This window comes from Hyla sarda, chromosome 6 (assembly GCF_029499605.1).
Source record: "Hyla sarda isolate aHylSar1 chromosome 6, aHylSar1.hap1, whole genome shotgun sequence".
NCBI lineage: Eukaryota > Metazoa > Chordata > Amphibia > Anura > Hylidae > Hyla > Hyla sarda.
Genome location: NC_079194.1, coordinates 118,832,723 through 118,860,281, shown reverse-complemented (window position 1 = coordinate 118,860,281; position 27,559 = coordinate 118,832,723). Strand labels below are relative to the sequence as shown.

The window sequence follows — 27,559 nt, the reverse complement described above, 5'->3', positions numbered from 1 at the left end:
GGGAAACACACATTTTAGTGGAAATTTTTATTTTTTTTTTTTTTACATATGCAAAAGTTGTGAAACACCTGTGGGGTAATAAGGCTCACTTTATTCCTTATTACATTCCTCAAGGGGTCTAGTTTCCAAAATGGTATGCCATGTGTTTTTTTTTTTTGCTGTTCTGGCACCATAGGGGCTTCCTAAATGTGACATGCCCCCCCGAGCAAAATTTGCTCTGAAAAAGCCAAATATGACTCCTTCTCTTCTGAGCATTGTAGTTCGCCCATAGTGCACTTCAGGTCAACTTATGGGGTACCTCCATACTCAGAAGAGAAGGGGTTACAAATATTGGGGGGTATTTCCTGCTATTAACCCTTGGAAAAATGTGAAATGTGGGGGGAAACATTTTAGTGAAAAAAAAAATTTTTTTTTTACATATGCAAAAGTCGTGAAACACCTGTGGGGTATTAAGGCTCACTTTATTCCTTGTTATGTTCCTCAAGGGGTCTAGTTTCCAAAATGGTATGCCATGTGAGGGTTTTTTGCTGTTCTGGCACCATAGGGGCTTCCTAAATGCACCCGCCTCTACTGCGCCCGCCGAACACTTTACATAGACATATGAGGTATGTGCTTACTCGAGAGAAATCAGGCTACAAATATAAGTATACATTTTCTCCTTTTACCCCTTGTAAAAATTCAAAAATTGGGTCTACAAGAACATGCGAGTGTAAAAAATGAAGATTGTGAATTTTCTCCTTCACTTTGCTTCTATTCCTGTGAAACACCTAAAGGGTTAAAATGATGACTGAATGTCATTTTGAATACTTTGGGGGGTGCAGTTTTTATAATGGGGTCTTTTGTGGGGTATTTCTAATAAGAAGACCCTTCAAATCCACTTCAAACCTGAACTGGTCCCTGAAAAATAGTGAGTTTGAAAATTTTGTGAAAAATTGGAAAATTGCTGCTGAACTTTGAAGCCCTCTGGTGTCTTCCAAAAGTAAAAACTCGTCACTTTTATGATGCAGACATAAAGTAGACATATTGTATATGTGAATAAAAAATTTTTTTATTTGTAATATCCATTTTCCTTACAAGCAGAGAGCTTCAAAGTTAGAAAAATGCAAAATTTTCAAATTTTTCATCAAATTTTAGGATTTTTCACAAGGAAAGGATGCAAGTTACCACAAAAATTTACCACCATGTTAAAGTAGAATATGTCACGAGAAAACAATCTCGGAATTAGAATGATAACTAAAAGCATTCCAGAGTTATTAATGTTTAAAGTGACAGTGGTCAGATGTGCAAAAAACGCTCTGGTCCTTAAGGCCAAAATGGGCTTGGTCCTGAAGGGGTTAAGGACTCAAAACAATTTTAGTTTTTGCACTTTAGTTTTTTCCTCCTCACTTCTAAAAATCATAACTCATTAAATTTTGCACCTACAAACCCATATAAGGGCTTGTTTCTTGGTTCATCAATTGTACTTTGTATGTCATTACTTATTTTATAACAATCTGCGGCAAAACAAAAAAATATATATTTGTGGGTTGAAATAAAACAAAAAAAAACACATTTTGCAACTTTTTAGGGCTTCCGTTTCTATGCAGTACACTTTACGGTAAAAATGACATCTTTATTCTGTAGGTCCATACGGTTACAGGAATACCCAATTCATGTAGGTTTTGTTTTACTAAAAAGGAGTAGTCCAGTGGTGAACAACTTATCCCCTATCCTAAGGATAGGGGATAAGTTGCAGATCATGGGGGGTCCGACCGCTGGGGCCCCCCGCGATCTCCTGTACAGAGCCCCGACAGCCCGCGGGAAGGGGCGTGTCGACCACCGCATGAAGCAGCGTCCGACACGCCCCCTCAATACAACTCTATGGCAGAGCTGGAGCTCTGCCTTCGGCAATCTCCAGCTCTGCCATAGAGATGTATTGAGGGGGCGTGTCGGCCGCCGCTTCGTGCGGTGGTCGACACCCGCTATCTGGCCGGAGAGCCTGGACCCCGTACAGAGAGATCGCAGGGGGCCCCAGCAGTCGGACCCCCCGCGATCTCAAACTTATCCCCTATCCTAAGGATAGGGGATACGTTTTTCACCACTGGACTACCCCTTTAAAAAAAAAAATTATAAAATAATAAAAATAAAAATAAAAAAAATTATAACTACAAGCACCAAAATTAGTATGTTTAAAATTGTGATCTTCTGACCCCTATAACAATTTTTCCCGCGTACGGGGCTATATGAGGGCTCATTTTTTGTGCCATGGTCTGTAAATTTTTATCGGTACCATTTTTGTATGGGACTTTTTGATCGCTTTTTATTAATATTTTTATGGTATTTGAAGTGACCAAAAACTCACAATTTTGGACTCTGGTATTGTTTCTACGTGCACGCCATCGACCGTGCGGATTAGCTAACCTTATATTTTAATAGTTTGGACATTTACGCATGCGGCGATACCACATATGATTTTTTTTATTACATTATTTTATTAAAAAAAATAGGAAAAGGGGGGTGATTCTAACTTATTAGGGTGGGGGGGGGGCTTATTCACATGTAATCTTTTTGGGCTTGGAGCAGTAGATCACCTATTGGACGACCAAGACGCAGGTGAGGACCCTCCTGTCGCCCAGTAAGCTGATAGGGACATCGTGATTCTGTCACGATAGTCACGATAAGTTCCGCTGAGCTGCCAGGATAGTTTTACTTTTACTTTAGATGCCGAAATCAACTTTGATTGTGGCGTCTAAAGGGTTAATGCCGGGCATCGGCCCAATCGGCGGTGAACGGCATTAACCCTGGGTCCTGGCTGCTGATAGTCGGGACCCATAGGGTTTGAAGCGTTCTCCGCTCGTGATAGAGCTTTAAACCCCGGTAACAGTACTCAGGACGTACAGGTACGCAGAGTCCTTAACTGGTTAGGAGACTGAGAATAGATGCATAAATCTATAAATAATCATACAGATCATCACAGGCAAGCCAGTAAGATACTAGCAGAACTGTATTAGGACTTTAAGTAGTAGTGTTGTATGAGATCAAGTTGCCTTTATTGACATTTGCATAACTGTCAAAGGTTTACACTGTGTTAGGGACATGTAAAATGGTTATGATAATTGTACAAGCCAATATTTCATACCTGACAGGCTTATTATGGATGACATTTTCTAATTTAAAATGGAATATTTGACATCTATAAGCATGCCCACTTTTTCTTCTTTTGTGCATAAACCTTTCATTGCCTGCACCTTAGGTTAGACCTGCAAGCCATAAACTGTTGTCTCCAGGGTAGACATTCTGCTGGGAAACCTGTGTTTGACCCGCAAGGTTTATCACTTGTCATTGTGAGGTCCATTGTGTGAGCATCTGCTAGTTAAACACTGAGTGCTGAGCTGAATTGTTTGCTGTGCCCATGATACTTAAATGTGCATGTGTGTACACACTTAAGGTATGTGGGGTACACAACTGAGGCAAAGCTGTTTAAATGCTGTCAGAAATTACTGGAATGTATTTGTTTAGTAGGTGCTTAACCTGGGAACAGATCTGGGCAGCTGTACACACTAGGAGGGCCTGACTAAATGAAGTCAAAGATGGCACAACTGGCCATAGCAACCACACTATAGTGGCAAATTGAAATAGCAATACTACAGGTTGATGCTGGAGACAGCTTACTTTAGTTATACACAGGTATTGTCTTCCTATATGTGCCTTTCCAGCTGTTGTGAAATTACAACATCCAGCATAGTTGAGAGCACAGAAGGTTACTAGAGATGAGCGAATTTACAGTAAATTTGATTCGTCATTAACTTCTCGGCTCGGCAGTTGATGACTTATCCTGCATAAATTAATTCAGCTTTCAGGTGCTCCAGTGGGCTGGAAAATGTGGACACAGTCCTAGGAAAGAGTCTCCTAGGACTGTATCCACCTTTTCCAGCCCACGGGAGCACCTGAAAGCTGAACTAATTTATGCAGGATAAGTCATCAACTGCCGAGCCGAGAAGTTCATGACGAATCGAATTTACTGTAAATTCGCTCATCTCTAAAGGTTACAGCAAAATCTGTGCAGGTCCTACCTACAAGGCCCCTACCAATCATGAGAACATTGGGGTCCCTTCATCAGCTCCATTCACTTACTATTGGACTTTGTCCTCTTGATCATTGGGGTCTCAGCAGTTTGACCCTTTTAAAAGTAAGAAACCATGGGTCTGAGCCTTCCTTTCAACTTCTGTTATTGGAGTACCCAGTCGCTGCCATCCCCAACTTCCCTGTGCTATGGTTATCATGACACAATGCTACTCACCCACAGCGCCAGTGATTGGCTGAGCAGCATTGAGATGTGTTGACCACAGCAAGTAGAGCATGACGGGACGCTATGATAAAGAAGGCTGCAGAGTAGTGTGGTGGGTTAATATAGGCTATCTTTTTTTTTTATCAAGGAGTGTGTGTATGTAGATATAGATCTATATCTGAAAACATTTTCCAGGCCAGACAATCCCTTAAACCTAATAATTATGGAAATAAGATAAAAGCAAACAAAGTCCTTCTGTCCTAGGTAGTCAGAGGTGGCGGTGTAAGCACCAGTAAGGACCCCCATAACCTCTTTGTAAACCCCTGTGCACAATTATAGTTGTAAACATTACAAGCAAGAGACTTAGTTTAAACAAAAAAGTTATAGTTTATCGTTTCTTTGCAGATGGCACCACCTAGTGGTAGCAGACGGATGATACACACTGAACATGTTCTATAATTCAGTTAAAGTGAGCAATGGAGATTACTGAGGCCTGTGTATCCACAATCCCTTTATTACTTTTTGGTGAAGCAAGCAAAAAGACAAAAACTTTACAGTTTCTCCTGACAATCATTCAATGTAAAAACTTGGCATATACTTTGTATGAAAATGTGTCACCTGCTGGGTCACCACCGCATGTAAGAAAAAAAATATATATATATGAAAAAAAAAAAGGGCAGTTGCATTCTGTGGAGCAAAGATTCTTTACCAACTACACAGAAAATATTGGTGTTAAAAAAAAAAAATGATAACCAAAAATTTTCATTAAAAAGGGACAGGAAAATTGTTCTCTTTATTTAACTTCACCACATTCGCATGTATCATACATCCCCAACCAAAAAAAATATTCTAATCCCCTGGGAGAATATCAGGCACAAACTGCTGAAGAACAGTGAATAAAATCTGGTGTTCTTTATTAATATTTTCTAGAAAACTGCCCGCATCCACTGAAGGGTTAAGCAGCCAAGTGCCTGGCATTACCTTATGGCAGGGCACAAGTGGGAGAAGATTGTACATTGGCAGTAAACTGCTCATATAAACTCTCAGGGGAAATCATGATCATCCAATAAGTACTCAGAATAAGAGCATGGTGTTAGCTTGGTGAGCACACGGCACACACACAGCTGCACCTTAATCTCATATTGTTGACAATAAAGCAGGAGGGGACAAAAGATGCTAAACTCAGGAGTTAGACCGACAAGGATGCAGAAAGGCGCAAAGAATGTAATGCTTCCAGGCACTGTTGTAGTCTGGCTCCTGAGGTTTGTCCAGTCCTGATCTTAAAGCAGTTACAATGCATCGAGAATGTTGTCGATTTTGTTGACCAGCTCCTGGCGTTTATTGGCATGCTGCTTTTCGCTTTCGATGTAGCTGTCCTTCTTCAGCTTGCCAGCAACCAAGCGCTCAGCTTCAGAGGAGGATTTCACCACAATCTCCTTCACTTGACTGTCTAGCTTCTGGATCTCTGCGACCTGGGAAGTCAAAATCATGATAAATCTGAAGCAATACTAAAATAGGGCCAATACATTTACCTGCGCTATACGTAAATTTACTTAACCCCTAAGTGAGATCAGTTTTTCTTTCATTTTTTCCTCCAAGCATCCTAATAGCCATAATGTACAACAAAAATAGAGAAACACAGCCGCACATTCACAAATTGTAATTTGATCTAATTGCTTCTCAGCATAATTTCAAAAACTAACAGGTTGTTAGTATATATTTTGATCAAAAAGTACAAGTCCACTCATCATGACAAGGCCACCTAGTCAGAGTGGGTCCCTAACCTAACACTGGCATAGTGCCCTCTGGCAGGGAGCATATGGTTCACACTGGTGTGGTGCTCTGTGGCGGCAAATTGTTACTGTGGGGCGTCAAAAGCCGCTGCAGTTCATCGATTTAAAGCGCCCGCTTTAAATCATTGATCTGTGGGGCCGGAGGTTAATAGCCAATAACTTATACCGGAATATCGGTATAAGTTATCGGCTATCAGCCTGAAAGTTCGCAGATTATCGGTATAAGCCCTAAAAAAATAAATAAATCGATATCGGTCGATCCTTTTTGCAGGGGTAGCGGTCGCTGCCCGGCACTACACCAGTGTTAGGTTAGGGACCCACTCTGACTAAGTGGGCTTGTACTTTTTGATCAAAATATATACTAACAACCTGTTTTTGAAATTATGCTGAGAAGCAAGGAGATCAAAATATAATTTGTGGATGTGCGGCTGTGTATCTTTTTTTTTTCACACTAATAGCTAAACCGCCTTCCATTTTAACCTACAGATCCATATAAGGACTTATTACAAAAGTACAATTGGTGGTACAAAAAATAAATAAATAAATAAATAAATAAACACTCGTACCACAAAATACACGATGAAAAAAAAAAAAAAAAAAAAAAAAAAAAACAGTTAAATTTTGGGGGCTTCCATTTCTACCCAATGCACAGTTTCATTAAAACTTACATCTTTTTTCTGTGGTTCAATACGATTAAAAAGATACCAAGCTTATACAGGCTTTATTTTACAACTTTAAAATTATTGTAACCTTTTGTATGAAACATAGTATGCTTAAAATTGTCCTCTTCTGACACCTATAATTATTATTTTCTGCTCATTTTTTGTGCCGTGATTCTTAGTTTTTAATCGGTACCGTTTTTGTGGGACTTTTTGATCGCTTTTTATGAATTTTTTTCTGCTCTATTAAGTGACCAGAAAATCATAAATAATTGACTTAGTAAATTTTTTTTACATTTACAGAAATCAGTTTCAGTAATTTTATATTTTAATAGTTCGGACATTTACGCACAAAGCAATACCACTTTTTCTTTTTAAATAAACAAAAGGGAAAAGGAGCATGATTCAAACTTATTAGGGAAGGGACTAATTCACATTAAAGGAAATTGTCATCAGTATCACCCGCACTAACCTGTCATAAAGGCTTGTAGTGCAGGTGATACTGATCAAAATTATACTTATGGCGTCCGGAACAGTTCAGCAGTTATTGCTCGTTTTTAGGATATGCAAATTAGGTCCTTGGGGCATGGGCAGAGCTCTAACTAACTCCAGGCACTGACGTAATCTTCGGGTGGAAGCTCCGACCAGCCTATCCACATGCATAACCCACTCCCTGCTCACCCGGCACATGCACTGTACAGTAGCTCGAGTGCGCAAGCAAGGAGGGGGTTTAGCATATGGATGAGCTGGGTGGAGCGCTCGTCTGGCTGAAGATTACGTCAGAGTGCCCAGAGCTCAGCCCATGCCCCAAGGACCTAATTTGCATACCCCAAAAACGAGCAACTGCATAACGGTTACAGATGCCCTTAGTATCATTTTGATTAGTATCACCCGCACTACAAGCCTGTACGACAGGTCAGTGCGGGTGATACTGATGACAGATTTCCTTTAACTATTTTTTTTTTTTTTATATATATTCTTCTCTCTATTGCATATACTGAACAATGCTGTACCATTGCACAACATTGTTCTGTTATCAGCGCTCCATTAGTGCAGGCTGACATGGCTTCCAGCACTGAAGACGCATAGATCGGGGCAGGTAGGGACGAGCCGTCCTCTTAGCTGATCGGGACCCCATGATTTTGTCTTGGTGGTCTTTAAAATGTCACAATGAACTTTTATAGCAGCATCTACAGGGTAAAGGGTACCTAGTGCTGATAACAGGATCAGGCTAGAGAATTTCAAAACCACCTGCAGCCGTAATAACGTACAAAAAATATATATATATATATATATATATATTTAAAAAATAATAATAATTAAAAAATAAATAAATAAAATACCCCTCTTTTCACCTGATTCAAAACCAGTCATATGGCGGAATTTCCGTGCCAGATGTTTCAGGCATGGAAATTCCGATTTCCATGTCTGCAGAAAGGATGAACACGTTCATTCTTTCTGCAGAATGCATAGCTGTCTACGAGACAACGCATTCCTGTACAGTCCTAACATCGGTGCCCAGATTGCAGAATGTCCGCACAGAGAGTTTTCTGTACGGACATTCTGACGTTTGAACATAGCCTTACATCACAAGTTGAGCAGGTCATTGTCACTTGCTCCTCTTACCTAAAATTAACCTGTGATCCCTCACTTTCACCTGTCACAGTAAAACGCAGACCCAACTGATGCAATGACATAAGTGCACAGGTACAGTTCCTTTCTTGCATGAACAGCACATCATCTGTGCTGCATTGCAGCTCAAGCACATTTACTGCAAGGAAGCCTGGCTGAAAACACAACCCATGGGCAGGTCTGACAGTTTCTGCAGAAAGCAGCCATGTTTTTACTGATTCTGGACATCCCCTTAAAATAAAATATCTAATGGCTCAGATTGAGAACTTACCTTATCACACAAGTCAGAGCCTTCAGCCTTTAGCTTGGACTGCAGTGATGCGATTTCATTTGCTAGGTTCTTGTGTTCAGTCTCTAGGGCTTTTTTGCCACTATTTAGGGTGGATATGTCCCGGGACTGCTTGTACTTGTTCACAGCTTCATCAAAGTGACGGTAAAGGCCGAGTCTCTTGTTGACCAGAGTAAGGATCTGCTCAGTAATGCAGGCAACCTTCATCCTGGCTTCAGCTGCTGGGTCCTGTCATGACAATGTGCACAATGTAGAAGATCATTCAGCAGATTTTTATTGATTGCAGGGTGAAACAACAAGAAAACTCTTCAACTTTAAGGGTCACATGACTTACATCTATTTCTGAAGAAACTGTGGGAGCTGGGCTGGTGGCCATTTGTTGTAACCCAGCTTTTATAGAAACATTTAGCTAAGAGAGCAAATAACTCACTTTGATAGTAATCACTGCTCCATGAGTACAGATGGTCAGATAATTATCAGCCTAATGAATAACTAGTAAGACATCTGCCTAAGGCCACCATACCATAGCCCTTCACCCATCTTATTATTGTTCTTACAAGACATGACTACAGCCAGATACAAAAACATTCATACCACAGAAAAAGAAAGGAGTTACTAACCTTGGTAATTGAGAAGTCGAGCCTGACGTAGATGATGACTGTGAAGAACAGGATGTAGAAGGCTCCCACCACCAGGAGAGGCTCTTGGAGCATCAAAATCTTGTTGAATGTGTAATGAACCACAACATCCTGAATGTGTTGTTCAACTAGATTGTTCTTATGAGCGACGATAACCGGCCGGCCAAAGGTGTCTAGGTAGGTGTAGTGCAGCTCATCGGGTGCTCGGTTTAAGTCGTAGGGGTTTTCTACTTGGATATATCTGGAAATAACTTTACATAGTCAGGACTTCATAAAGAGTTGCTTGGTTAGGGGGTGAGGACACTTGACAGTACTGGTACCGTGTAATGTCAATGTGTTGCATTTTACCCCAATATAAAGAAAGTGATGTAGGCTAAACCGAATATAAATACATTACAGGAAGAGGTTTCCTACATGGATCTCTGTATACTATAAGCCTTAGTGGCCTGCATGGACAAGACAGGATTCAGGAGCATGTAGCATATTCACCTAAATATTTGGCCTAAACTTTGAGAAGTTTATCCAACTACCTAGTTTCTGGCTACTAAACCAATCTGTGGTAGATAAAGTCGATTTTAGAAGCCAAATTTGTACTAGGACCAAACAGATATCAGACCGGCACCAGTTTTTATGGCAACATCTGTTTTCCACTTACTTTGCTCCTTCAGGAAGGATTATTTTGACAGTCAGAGAATCCACAACCTGTTCATCAAAAACATGATCAATGAACCTCATCTTCAGAGCGTATTGGTCACCTGTGGGTGGAAAAACAGTGACAAAACATGTTAGACATTTGAAACTCATACCTAAACTACCAATCAATGCTGAGAAGTTGCTGCAAATGTAACTGAGGTTGATGCTGCAAACAATTACCGGCACACGGGATCTGTGTGTACAAATACGCAGCCACTATATTGCAATGAATACAAGTCCCATTAGGCTACATGGTTGGCTTTGTGCATCAGGTTTACTCAGACATTTATAAAAAATAAAGACAAATCCCAAGAGCCATGAAAAGGAATTGGGCATACTCTGATACTCACCGAGATTGTACAAGTACTCGTAACTTGGAAGGTTATAACCAATCATGTAATGGGTTTTCCACCCGCCGAAAAGAGGGAACCTGGGTCGGATCTCCATTTCGACAGAGTCATCCAGAATTAGCAGGTGGCTGGTAGAGATGTTGCCAATTTCATCCCTGTAGTACACATCCTGAGCAGCCGCTGGCAGAATTGTCTAATGAGAGGAAAATAGATTAACAAATCTGCAGAGTTCTTAGGCTTAATAACAGACCACCTACGTTAAAGCGTAACTTTAATTCCTTTGTCTTTTATTACTATTGTGTAGCACTGTGCATCAGTCATTTTTCATGCATTTCAAAATCTCCACTGTATATAACGATTCATTACAAGACGGAGCCTCGTCTCCACAGCAGCCATCTCCAAAACCAATAGAATCACATTACACGGGGTCTCTCACTGAAGACAGCTGCTATGGGGTGAGAGTTGAGTGTTGAGTGTGTCCCGTTCAGGAATTTAGGCTGCGAATTTGAAATGCATTCCATTTTGACAAATGACTCTCTCGCAGTCTAAGGCTAGGTTTCCACATCTTTTTTCTGGCATTTTTTGAAAACTGCCACTGCAGATTTTGAGCCAAAGCCAGGAATATGTTCAAAAGGAATAGGTGATATAAAGTAAGGACTTCTACTTCTCCTATTACAGGATCAACAGTTGACTGTGGCTCAAAAATTGGCAGAGAAAAAAAAAACCTTTGGGAACCTAGCCGAGAAGAAGTCACTAAAAAGGTACCATTTGAGTGTCATTACTCTGGAAATCAACTCCAACACACACTGGGACCAAACAGCAGAAAAGAATGGTCAGACATTTATACACAAAGTGTTGGGCTGTAGGTTAAGAATCGAAAACCATGAGTATCGTACAAGCTTCTAAATGTCCAGTAGATATAGCTGCACCACCTTACAACCTGATTATCTTCACATATACATATCCATTTTCTGTATAGCTTTGGGGATAAATATAATTTCTATACTACCTTAAAGGATTTGACAGATGAGATTCCACTGTCTGGTTGCCTCTGGTAATCATATCTGGAGAATGGTCCCTTCAAATATGCTCCAGTATGTTTTAAATCAACAGTCTCTTCGACAGCAATGTTGCCCCAATGGGAGACTTCAATAAGACGGGTCATGCTGGTAATAGTTAAGAAAGGACTATTGTTCTCATAGTGAACCTTTAAGACATCCTGAGGGGAAAAAACAAAAACAAAACAAGGGGTTAAAATTTATAAATATGCATTTAACATAACACATAAAGTAGTTTATTCCAGATAAGAAGCAGGTGGCAGAATACTGCCGCCTAGGAGGGGACCAAACATACCAAGTGGTGACCATTAGTTTTATGCTGGTGCCGTGTACTGCCTTAACACCATTTATTGTTAAGGATACATTTCCCAACCATGACAATAAAAATAGGACTATCATAAAGAACTTGCAAAATGTATCCAGGTGAAAAAATTCTACATACTTACATGGCTCCACCCCGGAATATCTTTGAAGGGACCATATTCAATGGTGTCATCTGATCGGGATGGATTTCCAAGCTTCGTGTAACTCTCGACATTCCGGGAGGAAAGCTTTACACGCGTTGTTTGGGATGTGGTTGGGTATGGAGAATAAAAGTAATGGTTGCCTTCAAAGGTTACAAACTGTTTCTCTGCTTGTGTGATCTGGGTGGGATATGGGTGCAGGATGTGAGTGTAGACGGCTTCAATAAAGACTTTGGTCTTGGCTCCAGGAGACAGAGAGGATGGAAGCTGGACTGAGAATTGTTTTCCACTGATGGAATAAAGAGAATATGTTAAATGGATAGAAGAAAAACACAAAACAATGCACTAGTCATAGCTGTCCAGTATACAGAGGTGCCCAGCCTGTCTCTGACTTTTGTGTAAATTAAAGGAAAACTGACAGCGGGGTCACCAGCACTAACTAACCTGAATATACAGATGGATTAGTGCAGGTGATCCTGTTTACGACGCTTCTCAACCAGTAACAATCGGTCCAGGAAATATTCTTGTTGCTATAATGGTATTCTCATCTTAAAGGGGTATTCCAAGAAAAAAAATAAAGTTTTTTTCATATCAACTGGCTCCAGAAAGTTAATCCTACCAGTACTTATTAGCTGCTGAAGTTGAGTTCTTTTGAGTGGCAACAGTGCTCTCTGCTGACACCTCTGTCTCAGGAACTGTGCAGAGCAGGATAGGCTTGCTATGGGAATTTGCTGCTACTCTGGACAGCTCCTGAGACAGACAGGTGTCAGCAGAGAGCACTGTTGTCACTCAAAAGAACTCAACTTCAGCAGCTGATAAGTAGACCCAGTTTTTGAATTTTTGCAAGTGGTAATAGGAGAAAAAGCCCCACAAAATTTGTAACCCTATTTCTCTTGAGTAAGGAAATACCTCATATGTGTATGTCAAGTGTTCGGCAGGCACAGTAGAGGGCTCAGAAGGGAAGGAGCGACAATGGGATTTAGGAGAGTGAAATTTGCTGAAATGGTTTTTGGGGGGCATGTCACATTTAGGAAGCCCCTATGGTGCCAGAACAGCAGAAAATCCCCCACATGGCATACTATTTTGGAAACTACACCCCTCAAGGAACGTAACAAGGGGTACAGTGAGCCTTAACACCTCACAGGTGTTTCACGACTTTGTTAAATTTGGATGTGTAAATGGAAAAAAAAAAAAATCACTAAAGTGCTGGTTTTTCCACAAGGGGTAATAGTAGAAAATGACCCCCAACATTTGTAACCCCATTTCTTCTGAGTATGGAAATACCCCATGTGTGGACGTCAAGTGCTCTGCTGGCGCACTACAATGCTTAGAAAAGAAGGAGCGCCATTGAGCTTTTGAAGAGTGAATTTGGAATGGAAGTCAGGGGCCATGTGTGTTTACAAAGCCCCCGTGGTGTCAGGACAGTGGACCCCCCCCCCCCCCACATGTGACCCCATTTTGGAAACTACACCCCTCACAGAATTTAATAAGGGGTGCATTGAGTATTTACACCCCACTGGTGTTTGACAGATCTTTGGAACAGTGGGCTGTGCAAATAAAAAAATTAAAATTTTCACGGACCACTGTTCCAAAAATCTGCCAGACACCTGTGGGGCGTAAATGCTCACTGTACCCCTTATTACATTACATGAGGGGTGTAGTTTCCAAAATGGGGTCACTTGTTCTGGCACTATGGGGGCTTTGTAAACATACGTGGCCTTCAATTCCGGACAAATTTTCTCTGGTGCTCCTTTTCTTCTGAGCATTGTAGTTCGCCCGAAGAGCACTTTATATCCACATATGGGGTATGTTCTTACTCAGAAGAAATGGGGTTACAAATTTTTGTGGGCTTTTTTTCCCCTATTTTCCCTTGTTAAAATGAAAAATTTAGGTTAACACAAAAGGAAAAATAGCCAGCACAACAACCTAATACACAGGTGCCCGCTTCTGTGGCAAATACAAAATGTACAAAAAAGAAAGTTGCAACAGCACTCTAGGTCAAAAAAAATGGAGGCTCTTAGTGCACTTTTTGATCAAAATGTGTCCCCCCATCCACCAAAATGTGTCCCCCATTTTGACCTAGAGTGCTGTTGCAACTTTTTTTGTACATTTTGTATTTGCCACAGCAGCGGTCACCTGTGTATTAGGTTGTTGTGCTGGCTATTTTTCCTTTTGTTCTTACTTTGTAAGTTGGGGGGTTGTGGCACCCTCTTTAGCCGTGCACCCCACCCCTCTAAGACTGGAGGTGGTTTAGTCAATGGCTGATCCAACATGTCACACAGTCAGAGGCTATATGCACAGCAGAGGTGAGTTATGTTAGGGTCCCATCCGATATGAGGCCACCTCCGCGTGGTGGATGGGGGGGGGGGGGGGGGGAAACGACACATTTTGATTAAAAAGTGCGCTAAGAGCCTCCATTTTTTGACCTAGAGTGCTGTTACAACTTTCTTTTTTGTAAATTTAGGTTAACACCAGCATATTTTCCCTTCATTTCCCATCCAACTTTAACGAAAATTTGTCAAACACCTGTGGGGTTAAGGCGCACTATACCCCTTTTTATGTTCCGTGAGGGGTGTAGTTTCCAAAATGGGGTCACATGTGGGTATTTCTTTTTTGTGTTTATGTCAGAACTGCTGTAAAATCAGCCACCCCTGTGCAAATCACCAATTTAGGCCTCAAATGTAAATAGTGCACGCTCACTCCTAAGCCTTGTTGTGCGCCCACAGAGCATTTTATGCCCACATATGGGGTATTTCTGTACTCAGGAGAAATTGCGTTACAAATTTTTTCCTTTCACGCTTGTGAAAATATTCACGCTTATGAAAATGTTTTACTTTTTACACTAACAGGCTGGTGTAGCCCCCAACTTTTCCTTTTCATAAGGGGTAAAAGGAGACAAAGCCCACCCAAAATTTGTAGTTCAATTTCTCCCGAGTATGGAAATACCCCATATGGGGCCCTAAACTGTTTCCTTGAAATACGACAGGGCTCTGAAGTGAGAGAACGCCATGCGCATTTGAAGACTAAATTAGGGATTGCATAGGGGTGGACATTGGGAATCACTGGCGTAGAATACCCCTAACAGGGTGCCTCCAGCTGTTGCTAAACTCCCAGCATGCCTGGACAGTCAGTGGCTGTCCGGAAATGCTGGGAGTTGTTTTGCAACAGCTGGAGGCTCTGTTTTGGAAACACTGCCATACAATAAGTTCTTCCTCTAGCTGTTTCAAAACTACAACTCCCAGCATGTACTGATCGCCAAAGGGCATGCTGGGAGATGTAGTTCTGCAACAGCTGGAGGTATACAACTACAACTCCCAGCATGTCGAGACAGCTGTTTGCTGGGATTTGCAGTTTTGCACAGTGATCTCCAAACTGTGGCCCTCCAGATGTTGCAAAACTACAAATCCCAGCATGCCCAGACAGCAAACAGTTGTGTGGGCATGCTAGGAGTTGTAGTTTTGCAAGATCTGGAGGGCCACAGTTTGGAGATCACTGTGCAGTGGTCTCAAACTGTAGCCCTCCAGCTGTTGCAAAACTAGAAGTCCTAGCATGCCCAAACAGCTGTCTGAGCATGCTGGGAGTTGTAGTTTTGCAACATCTGGAGGTCTGCAGTTTAGAGACCACTGTATAGTGGTCTCAGACTATAGCCCTCAAGATGTTGCTAGGCAACTCACCGGCTTCTGTAGGATTCAGGGAGCCGCATCGTGTTCCTCTTCTGTCGCTGATCTCCGCCCCCGATCGTCGCTCCGCTGCCACGGATGGCTAAGTGGACTTCGTCGCCAGTCCCCTTCGGTTTCACCGTTCTGCCCTGCCTATTGAGGGCAGGCAGAACGGGAAAAGCGAAAGTTAAACCCCCACCCCCCCTGCTATTGGTCGTAGCGTCTATACGACCAATAGCAGGGATAGGAGGGGTGGCACCCCTGCCACCTCACTCCTATCCCTTCAGGGGGATCGTGGGCGTCTTGGACAACCCCAATCCCCCTTATTTTCCGGGTCACCATAGACCCGTATGACCCGGAATTGCGCAAGTCGCAAGTGTGAATTCACTTGCGATTTGCGCCAATCAACGACATGGGGGTGGTCTGATGATCCCATTTGCACGGGATGCCTGCTGAATGATTTCAGCAGGCATCCAGGTCCAATCCCCGCCCGGCGGGGACTGGAATTCTCCATGACGTCCGCATACGTCATGGGTCCTTAAGTACCAGGGTATCATGACGTACGCGTACATCAAGGGTCCTTAAGGGGTTAATATACAATGCTTCCACCCACCATGGTGATAGGCACACCCCCTTCACTGAAGTGCTAAGGGATAGATATGAGTATTTATGGGGTAGAGATTAACTGAAAGAAACAGGGCCATCAGCAGAGCGAGCAGAAAAAAAAAGCATTGCACAGGCAGCAGCTACAGTGCAGTTAAAAAGGAAATACCATATTAGCAGCAAGATGACTCTCCTGAACAGCTGCACTGATTTTTACCTGGTTAGAGGCATTAGTGAGGGCGACCCTGTTTCTATCTACCTATAAATTCAAGTTAGTGTGGGTGACCCTGCTGTCAGTTTCTCTTTTAGCACTACAAAGCCCATGCAGCCCTAAACCAAGAGCAACTCAACAACAATGGAGCTCATGTGATCTATGACCCACCCCATATGATCTATGACCCTGCACCTGTAGATATTTGGTCAGACAAGTGGGGTCTATACTAGTGAAAGTCAGCACAAGAAAAAAAAAACACAGAAGCCCCTCAAAATCTTCTGCAGCTTCACCGTAAGAGAGCGACAACTGGGAGACCATGGACCAAACACCTCCTGTCTGGACTTGAAGGGAAGCTGTGTAGTTTGTGAGATATGTGACCCTACTACGCAACTTAAAAACTCCTTTCAACACCATAATGACAGCCAGCCCCCAGTAATTCTATGCACACTTGTCTGGGTGCAGTGCTGCCCTAGTTCTCTCTGAACTGCAGTCAGTATGGTGTGGTCTGTCATGGGGAAAGGTTTCTTTTACAGTGTAACCAGACATTTTTGTGCAGAAATCTGTGTTCACATACCCTTAGGAAGAATACACATCCTAAGCAGCAGCACATATGGGTTGTAATAGGTGCAGTTGCAGCAGTAAATGGACGTTTCTCCTCTACTATGTGAGAAACCTATGTAATAACATATCTCAATCACTTCACATTACCCCTCAAGAGCCTTGTATTACCTCAAGTCAATAATTTGAGGTACACTGGTGTTATTACAATGTGAGGTATATGAAATAATCAATTTCATAACCCCATGTGCCTCATTTAACCCCAGGCGTCATACTAATGTGTGCATACAGGAGTAAACTAATGTGACACGTGAGGTTACTAGTAAGGGAGATACATACAGTTACCACTTTAGTAATCCCTTGTACCCCCATTAAAGCAAACCTGTCCAAACAAAAACATGGGTGTAAATATGCACATGGATAGATAAGATTAGCCATTTGGACACTTGGCATACCGTTGTTATCTGCATAGTCCTTTCCAGTTCAGAGGTGTAAGCTTGTTTTATTATTAGAGGCGGCTGAAAAGCCCTGGGGTGTTCCACAGCAGGACAAGAGCCAGGTAACTCCAGCCTCTCTCCTCCATCACTGCCCACTACCCGTATGACTGACAGCAAGGAGGACATGGGCTGGACAACACCTCCAGAGTTTTTGAGCTTCACCTACATAACAAAGAAAATCATATCTTGGCACTGGAAGAGACTATGGAGATAATAAAGCAATAAGCCTGGAATTCTGAAGACTAGCCATGTGCTTACTTACACTTACAGAGATTGTCCTGGGATCAGAAAAGGTATTACGTTTTTGTTCTTAGGAAGTTCACTTTCGTCCGGCGCTCATCTTAAAATTCTACCTTCTAAAATAAGAGGGGGCAGGTACCAAATCACTACGTCAATTAGTTGTACAACGCTACCGATGTTATTAACCCTAGGCCTTACCTCTTTCCTTTGACTTTTGTTTCCCGTACTTCCAGGTATCCATCCTCTTCATCCTCTGTTTTCACCTGTAACCCAAGAAAATATATTACTTGACAGCGGACACAATGATCACAGACAAGAGGTAATAATAGTCACAGGGGGAAATGTCACCTACACTAGTGAAAAAGCTGGATGAGGGTATAAAAAAAAAAAAAAAAAAAAAAAAAAAAAAAAAAAAAAGCTCTTCCCCCTCCCTAAAAGTTCCCCAAGATTGTAGCATACTTTGTGCTTTATTTTGCCCAGTTTTTCAGATCTATGTTTGCAGTACCCCAACAAAAACCGTTTGGGCTGTTGCACACTGAACAAATTCCGCCAGGACAACTTTTTTTATGCATTCAAAATGGGGTGAAATAACAAATGGGCTTTGGCTAGCAGACTCTGACAAGGAGAGCGAGCAAGAGAGCAAGCAAGAGAGCAAGCAAGAGAGCAAGCAAGAGAGCAAGCAAGAGAGCAAGCAAGAGAGCAAGCAAGAGAGCAAGCAAGAGAGCAAGCAAGAGAGCAAGCAAGAGAGCAAGCAAGAGAGCAAGCAAGAGAGCAAGCAAGAGAGCAAGCAAGAGAGCAAGCAAGAGAGCGAGAGAGCAACCAATCAGGACATCCCTTTCCTTTTTGAAATGGTCAACTGGTCAACTTTTCCTCTGGGCAGGTTTTAATGAATCTCCCACACTGTATCAAGATTCTCTCAGCTCAGCTTTCATTTCTCATATTGCTTTGGTATGAAAGCAGAGCTTAGATCGGTTGCTATGGGCAACAAAATCTTACAAAAAAAATAAAAAATGTATAATTCGGCTGCAGACTTCACTACAGTGTATGAAACGTCTCATGTAACAAGGCTTCCCTGGTGATGCTGACGGGTGTCTTTAGCCCTTACATAATGTGACACTGTTAACTAATGTTTTAAAGAAATCCAATAACCCAAACAGAGCTGCTGGAGGTTTCTGTAGTGGCCCTGCACCTCCATCATGAGAACGAGGACTGCAGGCGGCTACAGGGAGATTATCAGCTGAACAGCTCATACATTAGTTGACTGCACCTTCTAAGCAGGTGTAATAGGGTCTATGCAGCTTACAGTGATTGAAGAAAAGGGCCGTACAGACTGTCCAGTGGCCCTAACCATGTAATAGGTTCCCCACATGCCAGTGAATGCTGCCCCATGACTGCTTGATGTCGCTAATAATCCCGGAAACATCACATGGCCATTGGTGAATGCATCAGCTGTGGCAATGCAGCCGCCTTATAGCCATTAAAAAAAATAAAAAATAAATAAAAAAGCAACAACTGAACAACTTGGTCGGGGTCTCAGCACCGATCGTTAGATATAGCCAGGAAGAACATGGCTTCAGCATGCGCTCCACCTGGCTATATCCAACTATTGTTGGGGGTCTCACTACTGACACTAACCAATCAATACTTTTCACATATCTGTGTGACATGTCAAATTGTTTATTTTAAATGACAGTTATGTTTTAAAGGGGTTCTCCACCATAAGGTGATTTTAGTATGTACCTGGCAGACAGTAATGGACATGCTTAGGAAGGATCTGCGCTTGTCTTGGGGCTAAATGGCTATGTCATGAGATTACCATAACACTGTGGCTAGCTTTTTGGGAACTGGGTATTTCCTGTTGGAGTTTTCTCCCAAACTACACATACCATAGTTCCTTGTTTGTAAGTGTGAGGTCACTTTCCTCCCTGGCATTCCATTCAAAAGACCACTGTTTTCTAACCAGGGCGACTCCAGCTGTTTCACCCAACGATCGCTCCACCCATTGAAGCAGGACAGGCTCACTTTGCACACCTGACTAGTGATGTCATGCCTCGTTGCACTGCAACCTGGGAAAACCCAAGACCTGAATAATTTTGTATGCTGTTAAAAATAAATATTGTGGTGGATAAAAAAAAATAAAAAATTTAAGAATTGCATGATCAATATATTACGAACCTACACTAACTTTACAGCCCCTGTAGCATAGTCAAATTAAAATAAATAAACCTTTAACTACTGATCTACTAGATCTGCACTTGCTCTCTCTCCTGACCTTCCAATGGTTTATTTTTGCTGAACTACGCTATCTTTTCATACTGTATTATCATCATCATTATAATTTTTTTCTGGTATTTGTCTTGAATTTGTTCATGCCACATAGTTTTCTATGCAGTAACATGCGGTAAAAGAAGAATGGGTTAACTCACATGATGGACAGACTCCAACTTCCAGGTGGAGTATAGGAGGTTCCTGGCAAACATGTGGTATGGAGTATATAAGGTCTGTACTTATTTTCCTCCTTTGCCATGATTAAGGACCTAATTGTCCGAAACGGGTCAGCATAAGGGGTTTTTACCCACACTGGATGTTTTTCTTTGAGTGTCTTAAAATAGATTATTAAAGTTTGGACTTTTAACCTTTTTTTTGTTTTGGGAGCTGGACACCTCTGTTTATCCAGGCTGATCATACACCGAGGAGAAGGCTCGCTCAAACAACGGGTGCTCAGAGACTGAATTACTACAAGCGGTGAGCTGGCTAAACCTTCTCTCCGACAGCATTCAGGAAATGTCTGTGCATGCTTGTAAGGTGTACATTCCCAACAGCTAAGGCTTCTTCTACACTAGCAAAATGAACTATTTTCTTCCGTACTATCTTCCGTCACAAAATAACGTCCGTTATCAATAATGGACTATAATGGATTAAAACGGATATGAGAAAAATCCCATAGACTATAATGGGATTTGGTTACTGCCGTTGACAGCTGATTTAAGGAAGGAACTTGCAACGGAACTTGCTAAACAAAGTAATTTGCTAGTGTGAAACAAGCCTAAGGAGCCAAGAGAGAATATTGTAAACACCCCAACTATATATAAGCAGGTAATGCAGTGACTTTACTTGGACTATTGGGCTATGTTGTGCCACACAACGTCATCTCTAGGTTCTGACATGGCTTCCTTCATGGCCAGCATTACTGTATACGCTGGACATAAGCCCCAAAAAAAAAAAAAAAAAATATATATATATATCTTCTCCCATAAACTTAACACCGGCCCTGATTTACTAAAAGTGGAGTTTTCTTTGTGGGTTTTAATTCCCTACATTTTCCTTTTTTTTCCCCTGGTTTCCCTCAGCTCAAATCCACCATATTGGCCCAGATTTATCAAACTGTGAGAGAGAGTGGAGGGATTTTTCCATAACAACCAATCACAGCTCAGGTAACAAGCTCTGGTAAAGTGAAAGCTGAACTGTGATTGGTTGCTGTGGGAAAATCTCTCCACTTTCTCACTCACACACTTTGATAAATCTGGGACATACTCTGTGGAAACCTTAGTAAATATGTTAGGGTTTGGTGAAATGTCAGGAACACGCCCCTTTTTCGGGTTCTCTCAGTAAAATGGAGAGATAGGGTGGGTTCACACCACGATTTTGCTATACGGTTTCGGCATATTGTGTCATAAAAAAAAAAAAAAAAAACAACATGCAACCGTACAGAAAACCGTGCCCATAGACTTCCCATTCAAAACCATAAGCTCCATAATATATACGTTGTCTCAGTTTTTCAAACCATATGGTTTTTTACTTTTTTTTTCCCCCGGACAGAAAACCGTGGCCTACCACAGGTTTTTGGTCCGGGTGAAAAACTGTATACTTTTTTTTGTTTTAAACATGGGAATCAATGGGAACCGTACAGAACCGTATGTGCATATGGTTCCATCCAGTTTTCACCATACGGTTTTTGACTTTGCACAGTTTTTTTCTTGGAATATCAAACAAGTGAAACTTTTCATAATGGAGTGAAAAGTTTAAAACGTATACGTTTTTTTTCTTACCGGATGCAACCGGGCATCATTTTTCAAACCGTATACGGTTTTCAAACGTACACAGAAAAATTTGTACACACGTTTTGATAAAATTTAGTCCGGTTTTGAGGAATCTTTTTATCAAAAACCTGATACGGGAACTGTATTGCAAAAACGTGGTGTGAACCCAGCCTTAGTCAGGTTTATCTCAATTCTGGCACAATGCGCCAGAATCTGGCGCACAAGCCGACAAACCATGTAGGGTTTGCAATAGTAAATAAGGGCCATTGTGTACATCTCTTTTTTTTTTTTTAAACTAATTTTTATTAAAGAATTTTTATGGGTACAAATCCAAAAAGAAAAAAGGACATGCAAACAACATCACAAATGGCCGGGACCCAGTAGCACATTAAATAAAAAGGAAGCCATAATAGGCCTGCTAGGACAAACAAAATAAAGCAAGCCCCAACACCGGGGTACAAACACAAAAAGACCATAATGCTGATCATGAAAGAAGCTTATGAATGTGTGATACTGCTCACCAGCGAATATAGTGAATTAAGTCCAGAGGGTCACAAACAAGGGGAGGGGAGAGGAGAGAAAAAAAGGGACCACAGAGACCAACATAAACAACCACAAGACTAGTAGGGAAAAGAAAAATGAAGGAAAAGAGGAAGGAAGACGATGACACTATGACCCAGATTTATCAAAGAATGCCTAGGGTAGAGCTATTTTCCCACATTTATTTGGGTGGTGGGTTTGACTAGCGGGCATCTTATTTATCAATAAGGTGCAGCAGGATGATGAATTTTGCGCAGCTCTGCTGTGGTGGGAAAAGCTCGACCACATACACTTATTCTAGACACTTGTGAGGGAGGGAAGTAGACACTTTCCCGGGTCCTGAATTTGGCAGGTTAGGTGGTTCTACTTAATTTCATAGATCTGCCTGGGACATTTTTACTTGGATTTTGGATGCTATAATCAAATTGGATTGTGGTGTCTAAAGGGTTAAAGCCAGGCATTAGAAATGGGTCCTGGTGACAGCCACCGGGACCACCCAGCTATGACCCGGGCTCAGCTCCTGAGTGCATGTCATAGAAGGGGAGAGGGACACTTGTAAACAAGAGGTTAAAGGGGTACTCAGGCCCCAAGACATCTTATCCCCTATCCAAAAAATAAGGGATAGGATGTCTGATCGCCGCTGGGGACCCCTGCCATCTAGCATGCAGCACCCACCTGTGAGCACTGCATGAAGCGCTGGAGGCTCTCAGTCTTATGCCTCCCGACCACGGGGACGGAGTTTCATGATGTCAAGCCTCGCCCCCTCAATGCAAGTGTATGGGAAGGGGCGTGACGGTAGTCACGCCCCTTCCCATAGACTTGCATTGAGGGGGAGGGCGTGACGTCACATGGGGGCAGAGTCGTGACGTCATGATACTCCGTCCCTGTGGTCGGGAGGCATAAGACCCAGTGCTTCCTGCAGTGCTAACAGGTAAGTGCTGCATGCTAGATTACAGGGGTCCCCAGCGGCGGGCCCCCCGCGATCAGACATCCTATCCCCTATCCTTTGGATAGGGGATAAGATGTATTGGGGCCGGAGTACCCCTTTAAAGGTTGAATTGCGGAAGGTAGAAGTGATTCTCACGCCTACTGGTAGGTGATGTAGCTTTATGCCTAAAAAAAGTACCTTTGCGCACAATAGCGACTTTTGACAAAAGTCGCAAATGATAAATACGTGACCACTGCATGGTCCAAAAGAAAAAGGTTCTACGGGTAGGCAAAAAGAGTGAAACGGTCTATATCAAAAGACACATAAAAGTCTCAAAATATGCTGCTTACGCCTAAACTGCGCCAAAACAGAAAAAAATAAAATACTCTAATAGCAATGATAAATCGCCCCTATGTACATTTCTGATAAATCTGACTACAAGCCAGGGCCCTCTTTGTAATGTATCAAGGTACAAGCAAACCATGTCTAGAACAGTGATTCCCAACCAGGGTGCCTGGACTTAGGATGTCTGGGCATGCTGGGATTTGTAGTTTTGCAACAGCTGGAGGAATCCTGGATGGGAAACAGTGGTCTAAAACAAAAGGAGTTTGTCCAGCCCGACAACAGCAGATCTTGCCGGTGTCTACAGAAAGCACAAGACGAGGGGAGGGTTGGAGGCAGGAGGTGGGCAGTGCTCTCGTCTGGAAGTGAGTGCAGAGCAAGTGCTGACGTGTCACAATCCTACAGAGCGGAGGCTGAGGAGGAAGCGGCAGGAGCCTAACAAGACATCCTCCTGGTGCGGCCACCAATACCCTGCAGACAGCTCTGCCAATGGTATCTCTGCACCGCCACATAACTACAGTGCCCTCTAATATCTGATCAGACCCATAAACATTATAAACTTCATGTACACTGCAAAAAAATGCAGTCCTATGTAAGACAATATCACGTGTGATCAGTACCAAGCACAGTCAGCTCTGCTACGAATTCAGCTTGTGATTGTCATACCACGTAGCAGAGCTAAGAGACTCAATTCAAATGACAGTCTAATGCAGTCCTATGTAAACCACGTAACCGTGATAATGCTAATATCTTATACTTGGCTACACCAGTCTGCTCTATTCACAGACACGTACAGATCTCACCTGGCACACTCAGCTCTGCTACATCTATGCTCCTCAAGAAACGCTAACATCTAAGCCAGTGTTTCCCTAACAGGGTGCCTCCAGCTGTTGCCAAATTAGAAACTTACAATTCTCAAAGCCCAGACAGCCTTCGGCTTGCCCTGACACACTCAGCTCTGCTCCAGCAGAAACACTATCACCTAAGTTAGTGTTTCTCAACACGGATGCCTCCAGCAGTTGCAAAACTACAACTCCCAGCATGCCCGGACAGCCGAAGGCTGTCCGGGCATGCTGGGAGTTGTAGTTTTGCAATTGCTGGAGGCACCCAGTCAGTAATAATTTGACCTATGTGCACTAGTACAGGCAGGTACCACAATCTACAGTATATTGTCACATCTGCCTTGGAACGCTATTGCAGAATCCGTTCAAATAGCGGGATGTAGGCGTTGTTCACACCAAAAATTGCGCCTCCAGAGACAATACATCAGGAAACTTAAAGAGCTACTCCCCTGGAAAAAAAAAATTTTTTTTATTTTTTTTATTAAATCAACTAGTGCCAGGAAGTTAAATTTGTAAATTACTTCTATTTAAAAATCTTAATCGTTCCAGTACTTATCAGCTTCTGTATGCTCCAGAGGAAGTTTTTTCTTCTTTTTGAATTTCCTTTCTGTCTGACCACAGTGCTCTCTGCTGACACCTCTGTCCATATAAGGAACTGTCCAGAGTAGGCACAAATCCCCATAGCAAACCTCTCCTGCTCTGGACAGTTCCTGACATGGACAGAGGTGTCAGCAGAGTGCAATGTGGACAGACAAAGGAAATTCAAAAAGAAAAGAACTTCCTGTGGAGCATATAGCAGCTGATAAGTACTGAAAGGATGAAGATTTTTTAATAGAAGTAATTTACAAATCTGTTTAACTTTCTGGCACCAGTTGATAAAAAAAAAAGAAAAAAAAAGAAAAAAAAACATTTCCAGGGAGTACCCCTTTAAAATGACATATATATGTGCTCATACAGGTCCCATTCATTTCAGTATAGTCAGCTAGTGACTGTGTTCCGTCATCTACCAGCCGTATCTAAGCTTTGTCTCAGACCGATAAGTGTTGCAAGCTACACCAAAACTCGATTATCGGTTTGGCCGATATTCATGATTTTGGACATTATCGGTATCGGCAATTACCTTGCCGATAATGCCCTGCCTCCTCGGCCAGAGACCGCAGACGCTGCCCCATTGCCTCCCCCATCCCCGGTTTTATAGTTGCCTGTTCCCAGGGCCCGCGCTACTTCTGGCTCCTGCGGCATCCTACGCAGCGCAATGACGTCCTCACCGCGACGTCACCGTCAGTGTGCACAGTGACAGCTCAGGATGCCGCCGAAGCCAGAAGTAGCGAGGGGGGGGGGGGGGGGGGGGTAAATAGCCGATAACTTTTATACAGATATTCCGGTATAAGTTATCGGCCATCGGCCTGAAAGGTTGCAGATTATCGGTATCGGCCCTAACAAAAAAAATAAAAAATACATGTCGATCCCTATCGTATACATTCTAAAAACAACCGACAGTCACTAGCCCCATTCAATTCAATGACCCCAGTGTAGTCACCTCAGGACGTGTCAGTCTGGATTGTCATTTTGACAGCTTCCCAATATATCCGCACCCCAGTGCACAAATCACATTGTAAACACAGCAAAATCCTGCTAAATAAATGGAAACCTGGCGAACCCCATTAAAGTCAATGGGATCTGTTGTGTAATGGGCCATGCAGTACTGTTTTCCTGCAGCAAATGAACTCAGGTGTGAACGAGGCCTAAGCCTAACAGGAACCTTTGAGCAGTCACCACAGTGCGACATTTCCAAATTCACAGGCAGGGGGTCAAGTCCTGGAAAGAAACGTCTGGGAACTCACACAAGTTTTCCACTTAAGGGCTGTTCCTGCTGGACTCCTGCTAATGGGAACGGTGTTCCTGCTGTAGAAAGTGCAGGAACTCCGTTCCCAAGCGTTCCTACAGGACTTGAGCCCTGCTCACAGGCGACATTTCTCCAGAATGCCCCCAATACTCCGGCCGCCTCTCCCCAGCAATGGTCGCAGTGTGACCGGCGCATACTGACCCCCAGGAAGGCCAGGTGTCCGGCCAGCTCCGGCTCCAGGGCGACCAGGAAGGACTGAGCGGCTGCAGGACCCGGGTTGGACAGCTTCACCTCGGCCGTCACTTTGGCTAGATGGCTGCTGAGGTCCACGGTGCGCTTCACGTCCTCATTGATCAGCTCGTGGGCCTGAGCGGCGACGGTCAGGGCTGTGAGGAGAAGAAGGGTGCGGATGGCGGAGCGCTCCATGTCCGGGGAGCGGAGGATGGACGTGGATAGAACAGAATCCCAGACGCTTCCCGGATGAGCCTCCACTAACTACTCATTCAATCTCCAAGCGGGAACAAGATGGCCGCCGAGGCCCCCGCCGCAGCCTAGCAACGGGAGGGTGACCGACACAATGCCTGACAGGACAGAGCGCATGAGATGGACGCTTCTATTTCTATATAGAGTTAATGTACATTATGCTTCTAATAATTGCATTTTGTCTAAATAAATTCACATAATGTTCTATATCAAAATCTGGTTATTTGCAATTGAGCTATTCATTTTAAACAGGCAATGTAAGGGACAGCTCAATCCTATGAGCGACAGAGCGTCTGTAGAGACAAACCTAGGGATGAGCTGTCCAAGTAGTCGCTGCTTCCTGCCTGGAGCTCAGATGTCACTGTACACCTCCCTATACCAGTGTTTCCCAACCAGGGGGCCTCCAGGAGTTGCAAAACTACAACTCCCAGCATGCCCGGACAGCCTTTGGCTGTCCGTGCATGCTGGGAGTTGTAGTTTTGCAACATCTCGAGCCCCCCTTGTTGGGAAACACTGCAATCAGATTTCTGTTTTGAGTTTCAAGAAGGCCTCTGAAAAATGAAAAAAGCAATCTGGTTGCTATGGGCAACTGCTCCACAACTTTTTATTTTATTATTTTTTTTGGCTGCTTACACATTGGGTGTTAGCATGTTTTCTGGTTGGAATTTTGGTCTGTAGTGAGCCAATATTATCATTTTGCTACATGGTAACTTTGGCTATTATAACTTTCTGAAGTCAGCACAGGCAGTTGTCTAAGTGTGATTGGAGGTGGCGTGGGTTCTAGGTGCGATTGGAGGTGGCGGGGGTTCTAGGTGCGATTGGAGGTGGCGTGGGTTTTAGATGTGATTATTAGAGGTGGCGTGGGTTCTAGGTGTGGTTGGAGATGGAGTAGGTTCTAGGTGTGATTGGAGGTGGAGTGGGTTC

At 42.9% G+C, this 27,559-nt stretch overlaps 1 protein-coding gene across 1 annotated transcript; it reads right to left on the bottom strand.

Annotated features, from left to right (window-relative positions):
• Positions 1-5,004: 5,004 nt before the first annotated feature.
• On the bottom strand, positions 5,005-26,686 carry RPN1 (ribophorin I). Its single transcript, XM_056524834.1, has 9 exons — positions 26,354-26,686; positions 17,813-17,877; positions 11,826-12,132; positions 11,331-11,540; positions 10,322-10,514; positions 9,934-10,033; positions 9,261-9,519; positions 8,623-8,868; positions 5,005-5,739 (listed from the first exon to the last, which is right to left on the bottom strand). Exons 1-9 carry the CDS (start codon positions 26,576-26,578, stop codon positions 5,557-5,559), a joined length of 1,788 nt encoding a protein of 595 aa, XP_056380809.1. The 5' UTR covers positions 26,579-26,686; the 3' UTR covers positions 5,005-5,556.
• Positions 26,687-27,559: the final 873 nt, after the last annotated feature.

Coding starts and splice junctions, on each gene's coding strand:
- RPN1 (XM_056524834.1), bottom strand. CDS start 26,578: ATGGAGCGCTCCGCCATCCGCACCCTTCTTCTCCTCACAGCCCTGACC. Junction 12,133..17,812: donor ACAAAAGTCAAAGGAAAGAG/GTAAGGCCTAGG, acceptor TTATTCCATCAG/TGGAAAACAATTCTCAGTCC. Junction 10,034..10,321: donor CGAGTACTTGTACAATCTCG/GTGAGTATCAGA, acceptor TTCCACCCACAG/GTGACCAATACGCTCTGAAG.